Source organism: Mustela nigripes, chromosome 6 (assembly GCF_022355385.1).
Source record: "Mustela nigripes isolate SB6536 chromosome 6, MUSNIG.SB6536, whole genome shotgun sequence".
NCBI lineage: Eukaryota > Metazoa > Chordata > Mammalia > Carnivora > Mustelidae > Mustela > Mustela nigripes.
The window spans coordinates 85,086,489-85,104,817 of NC_081562.1; the positions used below are offsets into that span (position 1 = coordinate 85,086,489).

Genomic DNA, 18,329 nt, shown 5'->3' on the forward strand with positions numbered 1-18,329 from the left:
TTTAGGTGGGAAAGGAGGAAAGAGCTTCATTTCACATGTGGGTTTTGGGGGCATTGAATAGTGTGAGCCCATTCGGAGGCAGAGGTGGGGGAAGGCAGGACAGCAGGAGCCTCTGGGAACTCCCAGGACCCTCGAAGCTGGCCTTGGACTTGGAGATGTGAGGAGCTTCTCCATCTAAGCTGGAATCCCATGCCCACCACTAGCCCTGCCCCTGCCCCCCGCAGGCTGGGCCCCAGCCTGCGGCAGCCTTACCTCTGTCCAGGCTCAGGAACCTGAAGGTTCCAGCTCAGTGCCTGGGGGCTGCCCCCCTCCCTCCAGCTGAGAGGTGAGCTTAGGGCGGAACAAGCCAGGGAGCACCCCTCCTCATCCCAGCATCACACCTCCCACCCACAGAAACACCACAAACCTGCTCCCTGCCAGTCTGACCAGCAGGTCTGTGGGTCAGCAGCTAGGAGAGGAGCAGGCCAGAGACAAGAGACCCACCAAGATAGCCGACATCAGAGGCTAGAGAAACAGAGGTCTCAGGAGAAGTAGAGGCAGCCGCTGAGGCAGCCGGAGCCAGACCCAGGGCAGCCTGGCAGGTGAGGCTGGGCCAGCATGTTGGCCTGCCAATTCTGGAGAGCTATCAGCAGGGCGCTGTTTGCCGAGTTCCTGGCCACGGGGCTGTACGTGTTCTTTGGGGTGGGCTCAGCCCTGCCCTGGCCCTCGGCGCTCCCCACCGTGCTGCAGATCGCCATCACCTTCAACCTGGCCACAGCTGTGGCTGTGCAGATCACCTGGAAGACCAGCGGGGGCCACATCAATCCTGCCGTGACTCTGGCCTTCCTCGTGGGCTCCCAAATCTCCTTGCCCCGTGCCATGGCCTATGTGGCTGCCCAGCTGGCAGGGGCCACTGCGGGGGCTGCTCTGCTTTATGGGGTCATCCCAGGAGACATCCGAGAAACCCTTGGGGTTAACATGGTAGGTGCAGGGAGGGGCACCTGACAGGCCTAGGAAGGGATGCCCCCGCAGGGGGTAAGAGTGGAGGGCCAGGCCTGAGGAGCAGGGAGGGGAGGTAATAACTCAGCGATGTGCTCCTTACCTGCTCTGGGCTGAGCCTTGGGACACAGGAGAAGCCGACTGTGGCCTCAGTGCAGGCAGAGCAGGAATGGGGTTATGGCACCAGGAACAGGTGGAACAGGGCCAGGAGTTAGGAAAGGACCAGGCACTGAAGGGTCAGGGTGGCCAGGGATACCTGGGGCTGTGGGTAGTGGCAGGAGTCCCGGTATGCCCTTCTTCTCTCCCAGTCTACCCCACGAGCCCTGCTCCTCGGCGTCCCCATGTTCATCCTTCCCCCGAGGCCTGTCTCACTCCCCCAGATTCCCCTAATCATCTATCCTTCCACCTACTTCCCCAAGTCTCCTCCTTCTACTCCTACCCACGGTCTCCTCCCAGTCTGCTCAAAAACCTGTACGCCACCCCCTCCCCTGCTCTGAGCCTTCCCTCCCCCATCAGAACTTGCCAACGAAGCCCCTTGCCAACTACCGGCCCCAGCCAACTGGTGGGCTAGGAGTAGGGGCCGCTCCCTTCTGCAGGGAGCAGGAGTCCAGGGCTGACCGGAACTCCACTGCACAGCTCTCCCCATCTCCTTGGGTCCTGGAATCTGCGGTGGTGAAGTGTCACCCCCCTACGGTGGGGCAATGAGGCCTGAGCGGGTCACCAACCAGCATCACCTCCAGCACAGCCTCCTCATCCAGGTCCGGAGCAGCGTCTCAACGGGCCAGGCCGTGGCTGTGGAGCTGGTTCTGACCCTGCAGCTGGTACTCTGTGTTTTTGTTTGCACCGACAACCGGCAGGCATCGGGCTCCCCGGCCACCATGATGGGGATCTCTCTGGCGCTGGGGCACCTCATTGGGGTAAGAGGCAAAGTGGACACTGTGGACACGCACACACTGGTCACTCCCCGAGGAGCCTGCTGGGACCCTGAAGGCCAGGAAGTGCCCCTCCCTGAGCCCTTAGTTGGGTTGGTTCGAGGCTGTGTTCCCACAATCCAGGTCTGGGGTATGGTGCTGTCGTGGTCAAGGCTCTAAGCCAGGACAGAGGGGGTTGTCCCCTCCTGGGCCTGCGTTAAGCCTCCTCACATCCTAAACCAGCACTTGCCCTCCAGGTCTACTTCACAGGCTGCTCCATGAACCCGGCCCGCTCCTTCGGCCCTGCTATCATCGTTGGGAAGTTCGAGGTCCACTGGGTGAGAGCCTCTGCTGGCCGCCATGGGATGGGAAGGGCCTGGGCAAGGGCAATAGGGACTGTGGCTCTCACCAGTGGGCAGTCCACTGGGACCTGGGGAGATGGGACCTCCACCACAGACCTTCTTGACCTCCCAGTGGAGGTTTCCCTTGGCTTGGAAGACAAAGGCGAGTATCCTGGCTTGTACTTCCTTTCTTTCCATCTTCAAGAGCCAAGGGGACCCAGTAGGCTGTTAATAAATGGGCCGGGGCGGGAGACACAGGCTTGGCCCAGGCCTCAAGTCCTGGCTGTTTCCTTATTCACTTCCTCCAGCTGGACCAGTTTCCAAACTTGGATAAAGAAAAAGACAAACAGAAATAGACACACACACACCAGCAGAAGCAGGAACAGCACTTAGCCAGGCCTCCTGGTTGGAATAGGGGAGGCCAAGAGGAGGGAAGCAGGAGTGGTGAGGAGACTGGGCCTGCCCCACACAAGGCAAGGTCACCTCACCTGCAGAGACTCGGCAGGCAGGATGCCCATTTCTCCATTTCGTCACCATGTAGAGAGCCTGAGGGGTCCTGGTAGACCAAGTTAATACTAGGGAAGCAGCCTAGGATGCCGAATCTACCCTGTGATCCTGATGACTCATGCCTGTTTCTCTCTGCCCCCTCAGATCTTCTGGGTGGGACCCCTGGCAGGAGCTGTCCTGGCTTCCCTGATCTACAACTTTATCCTCTTCCCTGGCACCAAGACCATGGCCCAGCGACTGGCCATCCTCATGGGTAGCGAAGAAGTGGAGAAAGTGGCAGAAGAAGAGCCCGAGAAGAGAGAATCCCAGTCCAGTTCAGGGGACACAGAATTGGGGAACATATGTCAGACAGTATAGAACGGGGCCCCTCATCTTTGGGCTTCTGCAAGGAGCCCTTTAGGTAGATAGGCTGCCTTGTACAACCAGATGTCGGGTTTTATGGGGGGAGGGGGAGGGGGGAGAGGATGAGGGCAGGAAGGATGGGGAGGCTAGGCCTCTTGTCCTAACAGGGTGGGCCGGGAATGCCAATCCCTACCCCTGGCATTATATTTCTAGACAGAAAGAATCTGGGAAGCAAATCTGTTCAGTTTCCTCCTCCTACATCTCTTAATGGGACAGAGCAGGAGGAGGCAGGGAAATTCATGACTGCCCTCCTCTTCTCTCATCCATCTGGATCCTAGTGGGCATCGTGGGCCTCCAGATCGCCTTGTCTTGGGTATTAGAGCCCAGACAGCCATTCAGCTTAGATACTAAGGGCTATAGAGACCTTGGGGAACCTCAACATCTCACCTACCCTTGAAGGGAAAGCGAGACTTCCCAGAAGAATCAGGTCCTGGGATGGTCTCTGAGCTCCTCATAGGGATATCTCTGCTCTTGGGTATAGTTTGAGGGCTACAGACCAGCCCTCAGCCTGAGGCTGTGCCCTGAGGACAGAGACGGTCCTTCCAATCGATCTTCATTCCTCAGGCTTCTAAATACACAGGAGAGGACCCTGCCTTGGGGAAGAGGGGCAGGATATAGGCAAGGGAGGTTTGGGTCAAACAGGCCTTTTCCAGGGCAGGCTCTCCCCAGATGTTTGCCCACCTTCGATGCCACAGCCCCATCCATGGGAACAATCCTGAGAGGAGAAGGTCCTTATCCCAGCCCCCTGTTCATGACCTGGGCAATAAACTGTCTCCAGCCTCATTTGCAATTTTGCCAGGATCCTCAAAAAGCTATTAATGAAGTCCCAAGGATGGTAAGAACTTAGGAATGACCCAAGAAACCAGAATTTGCAGTTGGGTGCTTCTGAAGGACAGCAAGCCTCAGTGGGTTTGTTTGTATTTATAAGCTGCTGTAAATACTGTCCCCCCATGACTTGGGGCCCTATGGATCTCAGCTTCCCCAGCTATAAAATGGGCACAGTCCTCCCCTAGTGCCCGCTGTCAAAACAAATAAGAGACTGGAAAATGTTGTCGGATGTTAAAATGTTAGAAAAACAAACCCAATAAATGATGATTATTGTCACTGTTACTGTAATTATCGGGTTTGAATACAATTGCTGTTGGTAATGGGAGGGTGGAGGGAAGAAGTGAGAGGAGGAGGATTGAGAGGGAAGGAAAAGAGAATAGGCTTTTCTCTTTTCATCTGTTCCACTTACTTGCACTGCCTCCTTCTCTCCTGGATCCACTGACCCGGGAGCTTTGTGTGTGTGGAGGGGTTGAGGAGGGCCACTGGAACAAAGAGACAAGCCAATAAAAGTCAGTTCTTCTCATCTCTATGGTGCCCATCACCATGGTACCCTGAGATACAGCAACCAAATGCATAAAAAAGATAGGACCTTTTCCATGATGTCTCCAAAGGCACCGGGCATGGGAGGGGCTCCCAAAGTCTTTCATGGGCAGGGTGACAGAGCCCAGCCAGTAACTAGAGCAAGAGCTGAGTCCCCAAGTGCTTGTGGCCACAGTGACCGCGTTCAGAGTTCTGTGATATTGTCAGTGTGGAGTACTATTTACATCTCTCCAAGCCAGGCCCCTCTCATCCATCTTACAATCTCTCAGAGCCCAGGGCTTCCCGTGCCCTTTTATGAGCAGGGAGAGCTGAGTGTGGGGGAGGGAGGAGGGCTGTGATTGACTTGCTAAAGGTCACCCAGCTCAGTACCAAAGCCCCCTAAGGTCTCCTCAGCTCCCAGCTTAGAATTTTTCAGAACAGAGCTCTGCGGGGGGGGGGGGGGGGGTGTCTATACAAGCTCTAGCAGGAGGAAGGAAGAAAGGAAGGAAGGAAGGACAGAAGGACGGATGGACTATAAAGTTGACAAAGGCAGGAGGGCAGAGCTCCTGCAGTAGGCTCCGAAGCCCCTAGACAAATTATCTCTGCGTCCCCAGAGCTGAGCACACACTGGGTACTCAATGGAAGTTTGATGAATCCAATGACTGAGACTGGGCAACTGGGGAGGGAGGGGAGGCGGTCATTGATCAAGAGAATTCAGGAGGTGCAACTTCCAGTGTGCCAGGATGAGAGCAGCTGAGGCGCCTGTGCTTGCAGGGAGGGAAAGCTGGGACCAGGGGGCACAGCCACCCTGGAGCCTCGGAGAGCTCCCTGGAGCTCCTCGGGAGCAGACTCTGGACCCTCTGTCTTGGGAACTTCCGGGCCGAAAGGGTCAGACTGCTTGGAGAGAGAGGGGCTAGTTTCACGAATAGTTCTTTAAAGCTGTGCTCTGTTGGAAGAGGCTAGAGCAAGGGGGGAGACAAGCTTCATGAAAAGTGAGGAAATAGGTTAGAATCTGAAGAGCATCCAAAGTTAGACACAGGAATGAATATCCAAAGGTTAGCGTCTCCTTCTCTGGCGCCCTTTAATAGGACAGCCAGCCATCTGTTTGGATGAGGGAAGGGCTGGCCCTTGGGGAGCCAAGTTCACAGGTACCAGCCTGGGGCAACGGGGCGTCATAGCCTCAGCCCCTGGGCCTGGGGTGGGGTGAGAGGGTGGCAGCAGTGGGAGCATGGGGAGGACAAAGACCCAACCACGCAGACCCTCGGTCTGCACTCCCTTCCTCCCAGTTGTCACGGGAAGTTTTTAATTAATGGTGTGTAATCTGATCTGGCCCTTCTCCCCGCTGAGCATTGCCTTCAATCAGCAGAGCCATCTGCAATTGCAATTCATAATTTTCCCGAAAGGGAGGGGGGTGCCTTGGTGATTAATACAATTAGCCTTTTATGTTGATGATTGCCTTAGCAGGAGCAGATGATGTGAGCTCAGAGCCGCTCAGAGCCTAGGCTGCCGTGTCCCCAATTGGCTGGCAGGATGCCCCTCTCCACTTCCCACCCCCACTGCTACCTCTGGCTGGAAAGAGGACACACTGGGACCACACTGGGCAGGGGAGGGGTGCAGGGAGTCCACCAAGGGGCCAGGCTCTGGGACACATTTGGGCTGCTGGGACTGAGGTAGAGGAGGAGAAGAGGCTTTTCACTTTCCAAAGAACATCACTTTGACTTAAAGGATTCTGGATACCATATTAAAAAAAAAAAAAAAAAAAAAAAAAAAAAAAAAAAAGAAGGCTACATAAAGGTATAATAGGTGTTGAAAGGGTTGAAAAAGTTGAAATACAGGCTCAGGCAGTTACAGCTGGGCGAACTTAAGCAAGTTACTTAAGCATCCTGAGCCTCACTATCCTCATCTAGAAAAAAGGGTCTAGGGGCGCCTGGGTGGCTCAGTGGGTTGAGCTGCTGCCTTGGCTCAGGTCGTGATCTCAGGGTCCTGGGATCGAGTCCCGCATCGGGCTCTCTGCTCGGCGGAGAGCCTGCTTCCTCCTCTCTCTCTCTCTGCCTGCCTCTCTGCCTACTTGTAATCTCTCTGTCAAATAAATAAATAAAATCTTTTAAAAAAAAGAAAAGAAAAGAAAAGAAAATGGGGTCTATTCAGTAAGGGTGGCAGGAACCACATGGGAAGAATGTGATTAGCTAGGCAGCCCCCGACTCAGATCTCAGTTGGTGGTAGGGTTGTCGCCATCATGGCAGTAGACTGCTGACTGCCGTTCCCCCTTGCCAATGGTTCAGCTGCTTCCCAGAAGTTCCTAAGGCAGCTCAGCAGCCCAGCCCGCTATTACTAAAGAAGGACCCACTTCCTCCCCATTCCCCAACCTTAGTTAGCTTAAGCAGAGGATAGTGTGTATATGAGTGTGTTGGGGGAGGAGGATCCCAGAGGAAAAAAGAGTCAAGATTCATACCCAAAGGGCGCCTGGCTGGCTTAGTTGGAAGAGTATGTGACTCTTGATCTTGGGGTTGTGAGTTCGAGCCATATGTTGGTTGTAGAGATTACTAAAAATAAATTTTTTTAAAAAAAGAAAAAACGAATGAAACTCGTGAAGGAAGGAAAGGCCTCCCCGGACAGAGAGGTGGAGCACTGGAGTGATTGTGGCTGAAAGCTGGTTTGCAGGAAGATCCAGGAAATGAGAGTAAGGAGGCCAGGTGCCTACCAAGGGGTACAAAAATGCAGGACTTTGAGCATCTGGAATTTCATAGGAAAGCTAAGAAATCAAAAGGGAAGCAGCCATCAGAGCTGAGTACTTAAGAGGTGGCACCAATGAAAGTCAGGGATCTCTGATCTATAGTAAGGTCAAGTGATCCAGAACAAGCTGACTGGCAACTTGATGGGAGAGTGCCCATGGTCAGGAGAGGATATAGTCTCAGTCCCTCCCAGCCCATAGCCCTGCACTCCAGGACCCTGAGCAGCAGAAGAGAGCCCCTTATCAACAGGAATGTTGACCTAGACCAATGCCAGGCCCAAGCAATGTCAGAGGGAAGACAGGGAGCAAAGAAGGGAGGGAAGAAGCTAAGGGCTAATCAAAAAGAAGAATCTGGCCAAACAGTGGTCACTGGGGGCAGCTGGGGCAGGGGTTCTGCATGGCCAAGATGTACAATCACCTCTTGGGGAGGGGCAGCTACACCGAGGAGCAGTCGCAGTCAGCCAAAGCCAGAGGGGAGGCGCAGTTAGGGAAGGGGGCTTATGAGACTGTGGAGTCTGACAGCACTAATTAGTAGGCTGCAGTGAAGAGGCATAGAAGGGGGAAATGCAAACTGTTTCAGAGCTCTGATTAAGTCAGTGAAAGGGACAGTTATTTTTTTTCCCTTTTTAAAACTTTTTATTTTTTATTAACATATAATGTATTATTAGCCCCAGGGGTACAGTTCTGTGAATTGCCAAGTTTACACACTTCACAGCACTCACCATAGCACATAAAAAGGGGCAGTTATTGCCAAAACTGGGAGCAGGGTATGCCACTGATGGTGGCACAGACTAACAACTCCGCCCCAGCTCCGTGGATGGATGGAACAAGGCCCGCCCAGGCCAGGGCCCAGCCTGGGATCCAGAGGAGAGGCTGGACAGTCCTCAGTGTCCAGTTATGAGGCACGAGGCTGGAGGTGCCTCTCTGCCCAGAATACACTTCCTGGTCCTCTCTGGCTGCCCTGTGTGGCCTGACGTGCAGCCTAATGTCATGGCCTCAGGCTGGTAAGCGTCCAGGGCCTCCCTCCAGAGCTCCCCACAGCATGTGACACATACCTCTGTCCTGGCACTGAACACGCTACTTCACAATTATTTGAACACTTCTCTCCACCACAACGTAAAGACCTTCTTAAACAAAATTAGATTTTTAGTCTCCTCATCTCAGGGCAACAATTTCCTTAACTTGGCTATCTGTCCTTTTTGTTGGTCCCCAAACCATGGCCTTCCGGTTTCATGGGAGGAAAGACCTCTGATACTCTGGATTTGGTGAGCAAGTCGGAAAAGGGATTGCAGTAAACACTCCCAGCTCCCTGCCCGAACAGACCTCTGACCTCCTCTGTGTTCAAGCACCCTAGGCTTTCAATGCTGCACTCATTTCAGAACTCCACTAGGAAGTTCTAGTATTTTGGTTGTAGCCTCACTGATTCACAGTGACTTTTTTCTAACCCTTCCCTGACTCCGGGGTCACATGTAATGGCTCTAGGGGCCATGACTGGGACAGATTTTGATTCTATCCTACACATTGCCTGTCTCTTTGTGCCAGATGTTCTGGGGCTGAGCTCTCCTTTTCCTATCCTGCAGCTTCCCTCAGACACAGAGAACACAGAGAACTCCCTGTTTTAAAGATCTTGGACCACAGCTAAATAGCAGGTTCCCTGACCTCATCTGTTCTAGCCAACACCCTATCTCCCGCGAACAGCAAACACTTTCAGTCCAAATAACATGGATAGTAAGATGCTTGACTATTTTATAAGAAAAAACACTGCATTGTTTTTGTAAGATGCCATTGATTATAAGGTATTCCAATTCTCAGAACTATTAAAGCATATTTCTAAGTGCATCTTACAACCAAGGAAATGATTGTTTCTCCTTCAGATCTTTGCTCTTTATTTATTTTTAAGATTTACTTATTTGAGAGAGAGAGAGAGTGAACTTGCAGGCACACAAGTGGAGGGAGGGGCAAGAGGGGAAAAAGGGGGAAAGGGAAGAACCTCAAGCAGGCTCTGTGCTGAGCAAAGAGCCCAACAGGCCTCTATCCCACAACCCTGAGATCATAACCTGAGTGGAAACCAACAGTTGGACACTTAACCAACTGAGCCACCCAAGCACCCCAGATCACGGTTCCTTAAATCAGATTTTAAAGTGAAGGGGGGGGGCACCTGGGTGGCTCAGTGGGTTAAGCCACTGCCTTCAGCTCAGGTCATGATCTCGGGGTCCCGGGATCGAGTCCTGCATCGGGCTCTCTGCTCAGCAGGGAGCCTGCTTCCTCCTCTCTCTCTCTGCCTGCCTCTCTGCCTACTTGTGATCTCTCTCTGTCAAATAAATAAATAAAATCTTTAATAAATAAATAAATAAATAAAGTGAAGGGGGAAGAGCGCCTGGGTGGCTCAGTTAGTTAAGTGTCTGAGTCTTGATCTCAGGGCTTGAGTTCAAGCCCTGAATTAGGCTCCACGCTGGGTATGTGGAGCCTACTATGAATGAATAAATGAATGAAGCGAAGGGGAATGTAAGGTCAAAGTGGGGACCACACTGGAGGGTCTCAGATCATCTTCCTCTAAGGGGGTTAGGCACCATTGCCTTCATATGCTCTCAACTCCAGTGCAGTGTTTCAATACCCAGGCCACGAACATATTTAACATCTCTTCTCCCTCAGTGCCAAGGAGGCCAGGGAAGAAAACCCCCCACCTTTTTTTCCAGGAGATGAGACACAAACCATGCCAAGCATGGACCACCATTTTGGAGGGGATAATCGCCTAGCACTCCAACACCATTTATCCAGCCATTTCCTACCCCACCGGGTTATCTTCCCCAGAGCCTCCAGGCCAGTGCCCTGAGAAGATGCCGAGATTAGTCATTTCCTCCTCAGGGGGCTAAGACAGCTCCGTTAAGCCGCCGACTGCAGGCAGTTCCCGTTAAAGCAAAGCAGCTGGAAAGGGCTTAGCCCTGTAATGCCAGCAGCTGTATCTCCACAGTGCGGCTTCTCCGCCGAGGAGCTGGACTCTGTCCAGAAGCGTCAGGCATTTAGCCCCAGTCAACGTATATTAACCTAGGAGGACTGAGCAGCCAGCTCCCGGGGAGGAGGAGAGGCCGTTCATTTAAGCACCCCACCTGAGGCCTTGCTTCCTAATGAGGAAGAAAAATCCCAGCCCCCTCGTCTGTCTTGCTCTACTAAAATCTGGACAAACCGTCTCATTGTACAGGCAGGGGCAACTCCATTTTAAAAATTCACCTAAGGACAGATCCACTTGTTAGTTTTGACAACAAAAGGCCACTAACCCCACAGATGCATTCTCCTTGATTTTTTTTTTTCCCCTCTGAGGTCTAAAGTATTTCCTGATCCCAGGTGTGCATTATGTGTGGGCACAACAGACCGACTACCTCTTCTTGGAGAGCACTGGGCCCTGGGGTTGCTGAGGAAGAAGCTGAACAGGCATCAGAAAGCCCTGGCACAGAGCAGGCTGCTGAAGAGAGATCACTCGACGACTTCTTACTCAAAGCCAGATGGTGAACATGAGACGGGGTGAGAGCTAATGCCACTCAGGGGGAAAGCCAATAAACTAATCCGCTGACACGTTTCTAGAAGCAGGCTGATGGCTTTGGCTCAGAGACTCGCCTGTTCCTGGCTCTGAGCTTCAGAGCACACAAGATGGGCATGGGTGACCCAGCCACGGACTCCCACCAGGAGGAACCCCAAACACTTACACCAGCTCATCCACCTCCTTGCACACAGAAAGCAGCCCCAGCTCACCAACCAAGCCCAGGGCTCCCAATCTACAAGATGATAAGCCCAACCAGTAAGACATTTCTTTCTCCTGTCCCAAATGCTTTCCCCAGCAGTCTAGCCCTCCCTGCTCCTTCTGGGTCATCTGTAAATAAGCACATCCGCATACAGCCTTGAGTGGAATCATTTATGTACCTAATAATATATCAACCAAGCCCACGATGCTGCTCTGAAATAGCAAGCACCACAGCTGAACTCCAGTAGGAGCTCTAATCCCCAGGTTCTTATCCCTGCTAAACTATAGATTAGTTAGTGGGAATTTAAGCCAAATCACCCCTCTGAATTTTTCAACGGGGATAAGATGACCTGCCCACCCCACATGGATGTGGTGACATCAGGTAAGACGGTGCATGAAAGCACTTGGTATCCTGTCAATCACCATATTACATTTCCTAGAGACTTTATGGGGAATTGGTTAATTCCATCTTCACTGAAGACCAGAGAAGATATTAACTGGCAAGTGCTTTATTAGAAATCCAAATATCCATTTATACGTGTCTGAGCCTAGCACACAGATGGTGTCCAACTGTGTGAGATGGGAGAGCAATCTGTATCAAAACAATGCAACTAAATGAAGCTGGCAAGAGTTATAGCGGGAGAAGGTAGACAAAAGGAAAATTCCTGCTCCAACTCCAAGTCCCTGAAAAGTGGCCTCCTTTCCCATCCCACACAACTGCGGAGGACAAGGCTCCCACACGCTACAAGGTTATTCCTAGTGACGTCAAACTGCCTTCTGCCTGACTTCGTGAATAGAACCATCAACAAACAGAGCCTCTGAGAACCAGAGTCTAATAAATTATACAAGTTAAGAATCCTGGCCCCTGGCCTGGGGCCTTCACTTATTTACCAAACAGACCAACTACAGGGAGCAGATTTTTTTTTTAAATCACTAAATTCCTAGGTTAAGTGACCATTCTCCAAATCCTGTTTATATGAAAAACACAATGACTGACATGCCCCAACTCTGCATGCTTGAAAGCTGCTCACACCAGTGGCTGAAACCCGAGTCATGAGTAAGGCTATCATCAATGCACATGGACCGGGATCCTATTGTATTAACTGTGCCAGCCTAAACACTGAAGTCTCTGCCCTCCCTTGTTTTTCAGATCTAGACTCTCAACAGCCCCTTCCCTGCACCTTGCGGAGCCTCAAAAAAGTGGATGCATGAGTAAGCAAACCACAGCTCAGTATCCCAGGCTCACCACAGTGGGTCTCCCAAATCTTCTTCCACCAAGAAATCAAGTCCTAGGAAATCATACATTGTGCATGATTTATACATATACATATACATATACCGTATATATATGCCTATGTGTCTGTTTGAAGCTTGCGGTGGGCAGGGAAGCCCTGCTGTTCACAAAACCAACCCAGCAAGGCTGATGGCTTTCCTCCTTGCACTCAGCACTGCTGGTCACTTTGTGCTGCAATAATTTAAACAGGAATTTTAAGAATTCAAAACCCCTTTCAATGCCATAGGTACAGTTCATAGCCAAAAATGGCCATTTTTGTCATGGTAAATCACTTAAACACTGTAGTCCTCTGATGGAAACCCAGATGCTTTCTATTTCTGCAATGAATTCACCTTCTTAAGGAAAGAGACATCATTAGACACCAGTAATAAATGCAAATTGTTGCTGCTGAATCAAACCATGCAATGCTTGCCCAATTAAATAAACATCAAACTTAGGAGTCTTACCTAGACCTATGGAGAACGGACTTAAAAATGTAGATTTCAGGGGCCCCTGGGTGGCTCAGTGGGTTAAAGACTCTGCCTTCATAGGGACGCCTGGGTGGCTCAGTTGGTTGAGCGGCTGCCTTCAGCTCAGGTCATGATCCCAGTGTCCTGGGATCGAGTCCCACATCGGGCTCCTTGCTCCACAGGGAGCCTGCTTCTCCCTCTGACTCTGCCTTCCACTCTGTCTGCCTGTGCTCACTCTCTCTCTCTGACAAATAAATAAATAAATAATCTTAAAAAAAAAAAAAAAAAAAAGTAGGTTCTGGTTATTAGCAAGTAAGAGTCAAGTTAAACTGCATTAAAGGCAGAGAAAGAGGCAGCACCAGAAAGGGTCAGGGGCAGGAGCTACTCCTGCTACTCCAAAGCACTGGACCCTTTCCTTAGATCTCTCATCAAGGAAATACAATTTAATTAAGAAAGCCTCGAAAGTCAAGCTGTTCCACATGAAGTACTATTAAAGAAATTGAAGGTGGGTACATATTTCCCTTTGCTAGTATCAGAATTATTTTCATGGCTGAGGTCTCTTGGCCTAGCCTGAAACTGAGCAACTGGCTGCCAACATTTGACACACAGGACCATTTCCTTTTTCACTAATGGGCCATCAGTTCCTGCATAGGGTAGCCTTGCCTTCACTAACATTATACAATCCATTTACTTCCTCCACATTAGTGACTTAAAATGCACCTTGAGGAGATACTACAGAACAGCAAATACGGAGCCAGGCCAATGCCAGGCTTGCGCAGACATAAGGAAAGAGATGACATCTAGGACAAAGTTAAAAAATAAAACTTAACAAGCGTGTGTGTGTGTGTGTGTGTGTGTGTAAGCGGGGTAAGAGGAGAGGGGACCCGTGTGAGTGTGTGTGTGTGTGTGTAAGCGGGGTAAGAGGAGAGGGGACCCGTCCTCTCTCAATTTGCTGAGGCAAAATCTCCCTGCTGTGAGAGCTGCCACCTCCTGGGAAAAAAGCCAGTAGGTTGCCTCCTCTCTCGGCGGTTACATATTAAGCCTGCAACTGTTTACACTCAATCTCAGATACATTCTGTTCACCAGCCTCAGAGTTCCCAGCGCAGGTGCCCTCAGTTAATCACCCCGCTCGCTCCAGAGGCACTTCCAGCAGTGAAGGATGCTCCAGGCAGTCAGCCAGCCAGAGTCATCTTTTTTTTTTTTTTTTTTAACTGCACCATTCTGGTCCCTAAAGACTTGTTTTTAAAAATTTGGTTTTTGTTTAAAGTAGTTTCTTCAAATGAGAGGCAAACAGTCAAAGGACAAATCTAGGACTTCAATTTGGACAATGAAAAGGCCTGAATGAGAAACGAAGAATCAAACTCCTGATGGTGGCCGCAGTGGGGGAGGGGAGAGAATGAAAATGAACAGTAGACCAAAACATTGAGGAAAATATTTTCTTTAAAAAGGCGCTGAAGGTTACCTCCCATGATAAGAACACCAACCTCACAGTCTTTTTGGAAAAAAAAAAAAAGACTTACTTTTTTCCAAATATTATTCTAAATATGTGTTTTACAGACAAAGGTCACTATGAATCAAAAACATTCTACAGAAGAAAGCATTTTTTATAGACACTGGAAATAATTTTAATAAAAATTCCATATTTATCTAGATGTGGCTATGTTCCATAGGAAGATTTTTAGCAACCAAAGTGCAAAGACAACATGACTGTGGCTTTTCTTGCCACACAAAATACTGACAATCTCCCCTTATAGCCTACTCTTAATTGTGAACTGGGACGCCAAATAGATGGCATGTGACTTTTAGAAGTAGGGCTCCAATGGACGAGGGGAAGGGGGGTCAAGCAACAGAACGAATTCAACTGAAACACAAACCAGCTTTGACCCCAACCAAATCCAAAGTCCAGCCAGGAGCCCATCAGAGATCAACTCAAGTTGTAGTATCACTTTTACAAGGTTATGCCACTTAACACTATTAAACCTAATCAATCCGAATCAAAGCTAAGCACACCCCCATCGCTAGTTCTGTCCTCGTCCTATCCCATTTTTATGAAGGCTCCACGTTACAGCTTAGTTCATACGGGGGAAGGGGACCTCCAAGTCCTCAGAAGGAGCCGTCCTACATCCTCTGTCCCACTTTTCTTTACCCTGCCCTCCCACCTCCCACCCTGAGATACCAGAGTCTTACCAAAGAGGTGTGGCTTGTCATTGTCTCAAGGAAATTAGTTCTAAATAATGCCAGAGAAAGATCAGTCCATGAGCAGCATTCGGTTTTAAGCCAGAGGGATGGGTCCACTCCAGCCTCCCTCCCCCGCAAAATCACAATGAACTCCATAATTCTCCCTTCTACCACTATAAAGATCTCCCATCTAGAAGCTCCCAACAATGACAGCACAAGGTGTTGATATTACATTACCGGAGGAGAAAGAGAGGGAGATATATATAGTTTTAATAAAACCCCCGTGCACAATTAAGCTTGATTAAAAGCCTGGAGAATGCTAAAAGTAGTAATGAGTACAAGAGGCTGAGGAGAGAAGGTGCGGCCTTCCTTGCAGTCAGTAAATGCTGGCAAGCAACAGGACACGGGGCTTCACTTGAGCATTGGAGAAGCAAAGAAGTTGCCTTGTCGTCCTAGGTTGGTGGCAGATTTGCTTTTGCTCCCAAATCTACAGAGAATGAACCGAAAAAGCATTCCATGAAAAGTAGGTAAATAAACAACTCTAACATTACTCAGTATTATCAGCTAAAATTAGGAAACCCTCAACAACTATTCTGCAAACTACTTTTTGTCGTCTGCGATGAGAGAGGGGAAACAAAACCCTTAGACCCTTTTCAAAAAGGGATCCTTATGGCTCCAGGTTACTTTTAAAGGCTTGGGACGCCTGGGTGGCTCAGTTGGTTAAGCAGCTGCCTTCGGCTCAGGTCATGATCCCAGCATCCTGGGATCGAGTCCCACATCGGGCTCCTTGCCCCACAGGGAGCTTGCCTCTCCCTCTGACTCTGCCTGCCACTCTGCCTGTGCTCTCTCTCTCTCTCTGACAAATAAATAAAATCTTTAAAAAAAAAATAAATAAATAAAGGCTAGCTGCTAGCTGAAGGCCTCATCCAATTTCCCCTTCAGTAAGCTTCGGTATGCTGGGAAGAGTTCAGTTCCCAGGCCGGGCAGTTCCACTTACCTGGGCGTGTTTTTGGTGAGGGTGGAGCGCACTCTCTGTGACAGGGAACTAGATGAAGGAGTCTTGAGGAGCTGATGCTCAGGAGTGGTCACCGGCCCCAGTAAACTCACTTCAATCAAAGTTGAGAGATATTTTTAAGGGAAGGGCAAAAAGAAAAGCACCCTTGTGGGTGGCCAGTTTTTAAGCCAAATACCCCGTGAAGCCCTTAAGAGCTAAGGTTAAAGACCCAAGCAAAGTCCCAGAGATCATTTTTGTCATCGTCTATAACAGATCAGTACATCTTCTATGCAGGCAACTGCTCAATGAACAGCTGACATATGCTTCCTGATTTAAGCCATTCTCAAACTCCAGCATTCACAAATCTAATGTCTGACCACCCGATTCTTACCTACATTAGGAAAAAACAACATTCTTTCTTAAAAAGGATCTTGCAAATATGAGAGGTCTGGTCTCCAATGCCAGTAAAGTTGGAAGAAACCAACTTCAAACATTTTTGCTGGCAATACAAATTGGCAAAGCCTTTAAGAAATCAAGTTGGTAAAACAAAAAAATGTTCAAGCCCTTTAATTCAGCAGTTCCCACTCCTGGGAATTTAACAGTGGGGGAAACAGGATATATTCCTATAATGCTGATGTCAGCATTATTAGTAACTATGGAAAATTCAAAAATAACATCAATTTCTAATAGAACATGTTAAAGTAAATTCCTGTTTACAACCATAAAGATGATAAAATTATATAGTAACAAAAAAAGTTCTTGCAGTATGTTAAGTGAAAGAAGATCAAATTATATCTGAATTGTTATTCTATTTCTAAAATACCCGTATGTAGAAGAAATAGGAGAACCACGTTCCATTCAAGTGAAAAAAAGTCAGGATAGTAGAGCTATAAATTTTCTTTTAATGTTAGAATCCTCATAATGAATTTAATTTTTGAATTCCAAACAGCTCTAGCAAAGGGAGGGAGAGGGTACATGGCCAAAACCAGAGAGGGAATCAGGTCCCTTAGGAAACACAACTTGGGCCTCACCTTTAATATCCGGCGTCTGTGGTGTTGAAAAGGCATTTGAGTTTTCAATGACATGTATGGGGTCAATGTTCTCTTGTTCCACCATCATGAACTGACTCCAGTATTCCAGGGGCAGGGAAAGCAGGCGCTCTACCACCTAAACAGCCACCAAACAGGTTAGTGCACTTCCAAAGCTCAGGGCTTACCTCTTCCCACACCCATATCTCCACATATATATACACACACACAAACACACACACATACACATATATATCTTTTATATACATATATGCACATTCCAAAGCTCAGGGCTTACCTCTTTGCGCTTTCTCATGTTATCACGTCACATGAGAGAGATATATATGTATCTCTCTCCACATATAGATCTTTTGTGTGTATGTATATATACAAAGGGCACTTGCCTACCTTGGGCTGACGCTTGATGTCCTGCAACATTACCACTGGATCTGGATTGGGCACAGCATGGGCAACTATGGTAGGCCCAAAGACTTTAGCCAGATTGGCCACGTCCATTTTAGTGTTTGGACTCTGAGCCACTCTAAGATAAAGAGCATTTAATTAGAAGACTTGCTCTTCCACTTAAACACAGACCAAAAAAAAAAAAGATCTATCAGAAAACATTTCACCCTTCACATTCCCTCTCTAACACCCAACCCACATTATGTTCCCCATGGCAAATTCCCAAACTCCCAGAAGTGAGTTTCTGCTGTACTCACCTCTGCAAGTGAATCATGAGGAAAGCTAATGTGTCCCTGTTGGGCTGGGGCAGTTCACCAACAGCCTGGTACATGGCAGCTATGCTGTTGTCCTCATCTGTGATTTCTGTAAATGAAAAGAAAACACCAAGAGGCCTAGACTTCTTTCCCTTGACAGCGTGCTTCCAAGTGATCGACCACAAAGTCTCATCTATACAGTAAGCTTCTGGAACTTCTGATGAGGTTCATGACTGCATTAAACTCCAGTTTCATTAACAAGCAGGACACTGGCCCACAGCTCAATATTAGAAATCAGAACCTTTAAAAAAAAATCAGCTCCTGCAGTTAGGGAAAGCAGCTAGCAACCCACGTGCCGGTAAGGCAGGCACACAACTGCAGCGGCTGCAATTACAAGAAGGTGTTCGTTTATAAACCGTGGTCAGGGGCCTACTATGGACCAGGTACTATTCTAAGGGCTCAGGTAAAGCAGAACTAAACAAAGACTTTACCTCAAGGAACTCACATTCTACTGGAGGAATTAGTCAAAAAGCAAGTAGTAGGTAGTGCTACATAGTAGAAGCTAGAAAGTAATGGGTGGACTTATTTTAGACAAGGTGATCAGGAAATGTGTTTCTGAGGACAAGGTACCCGAAAAGAAACCTGAAAGAAATAAAGGAGCAAATCATGCAAATACATTCAAGGCTGAGACAATAACAAATTCAATAGTCTTGAGTG

The 18,329-nt window shown here is 49.1% G+C and overlaps 2 protein-coding genes across 5 annotated transcripts in view; one reads left to right on the plus strand and one right to left on the minus strand.

Annotated features, from left to right (window-relative positions):
• Positions 1–396: 396 nt before the first annotated feature.
• AQP6 (aquaporin 6) lies at positions 397–4,249 on the plus strand. Of its 2 annotated transcripts, XM_059403063.1 has the most exons (4): positions 397–960; positions 1,737–1,895; positions 2,147–2,227; positions 2,882–4,249. In XM_059403063.1, the coding sequence occupies exons 1-4, from the start codon at positions 598–600 to the stop codon at positions 3,092–3,094; spliced, it is 816 nt and encodes a 271-aa protein (XP_059259046.1). In that variant the 5' UTR covers positions 397–597; the 3' UTR covers positions 3,095–4,249. The 2 variants fall into 2 exon arrangements, with proteins under 2 accessions (XP_059259046.1, XP_059259047.1); XM_059403064.1 differs by lacking the exon at positions 1,737–1,895.
• A 9,869-nt stretch (positions 4,250–14,118) lies between these two features.
• Positions 14,119–18,329, minus strand: part of RACGAP1 (Rac GTPase activating protein 1) — a 28,068-nt gene continuing 23,857 nt past the window's right edge. For all 3 annotated transcript variants that reach the window (XM_059403067.1, XM_059403066.1, XM_059403068.1), the window contains 5 exons: positions 17,616–17,721; positions 17,305–17,437; positions 16,900–17,035; positions 15,872–15,980; positions 14,119–15,361 (listed from right to left, as the gene is read on the minus strand). In XM_059403067.1, the coding sequence (XP_059259050.1) occupies positions 15,286–15,361; positions 15,872–15,980; positions 16,900–17,035; positions 17,305–17,437; positions 17,616–17,721 (560 nt within the window). In that variant the 3' untranslated portion in view covers positions 14,119–15,285. The remainder of the gene's footprint in view (positions 15,362–15,871; positions 15,981–16,899; positions 17,036–17,304; positions 17,438–17,615; positions 17,722–18,329) is intronic.

Excerpts from the sequence above, each read along its gene's own strand:
- AQP6 (XM_059403063.1), top strand. The coding sequence starts at position 598 with ATGTTGGCCTGCCAATTCTGGAGAGCTATCAGCAGGGCGCTGTTTGCC. Across the intron at positions 961-1,736 it reads AAACCCTTGGGGTTAACATG|GTCCGGAGCAGCGTCTCAAC; the intron begins GTAGGTGCAGGG and ends CTCCTCATCCAG. Across the intron at positions 1,896-2,146 it reads CGCTGGGGCACCTCATTGGG|GTCTACTTCACAGGCTGCTC; the intron begins GTAAGAGGCAAA and ends CTTGCCCTCCAG.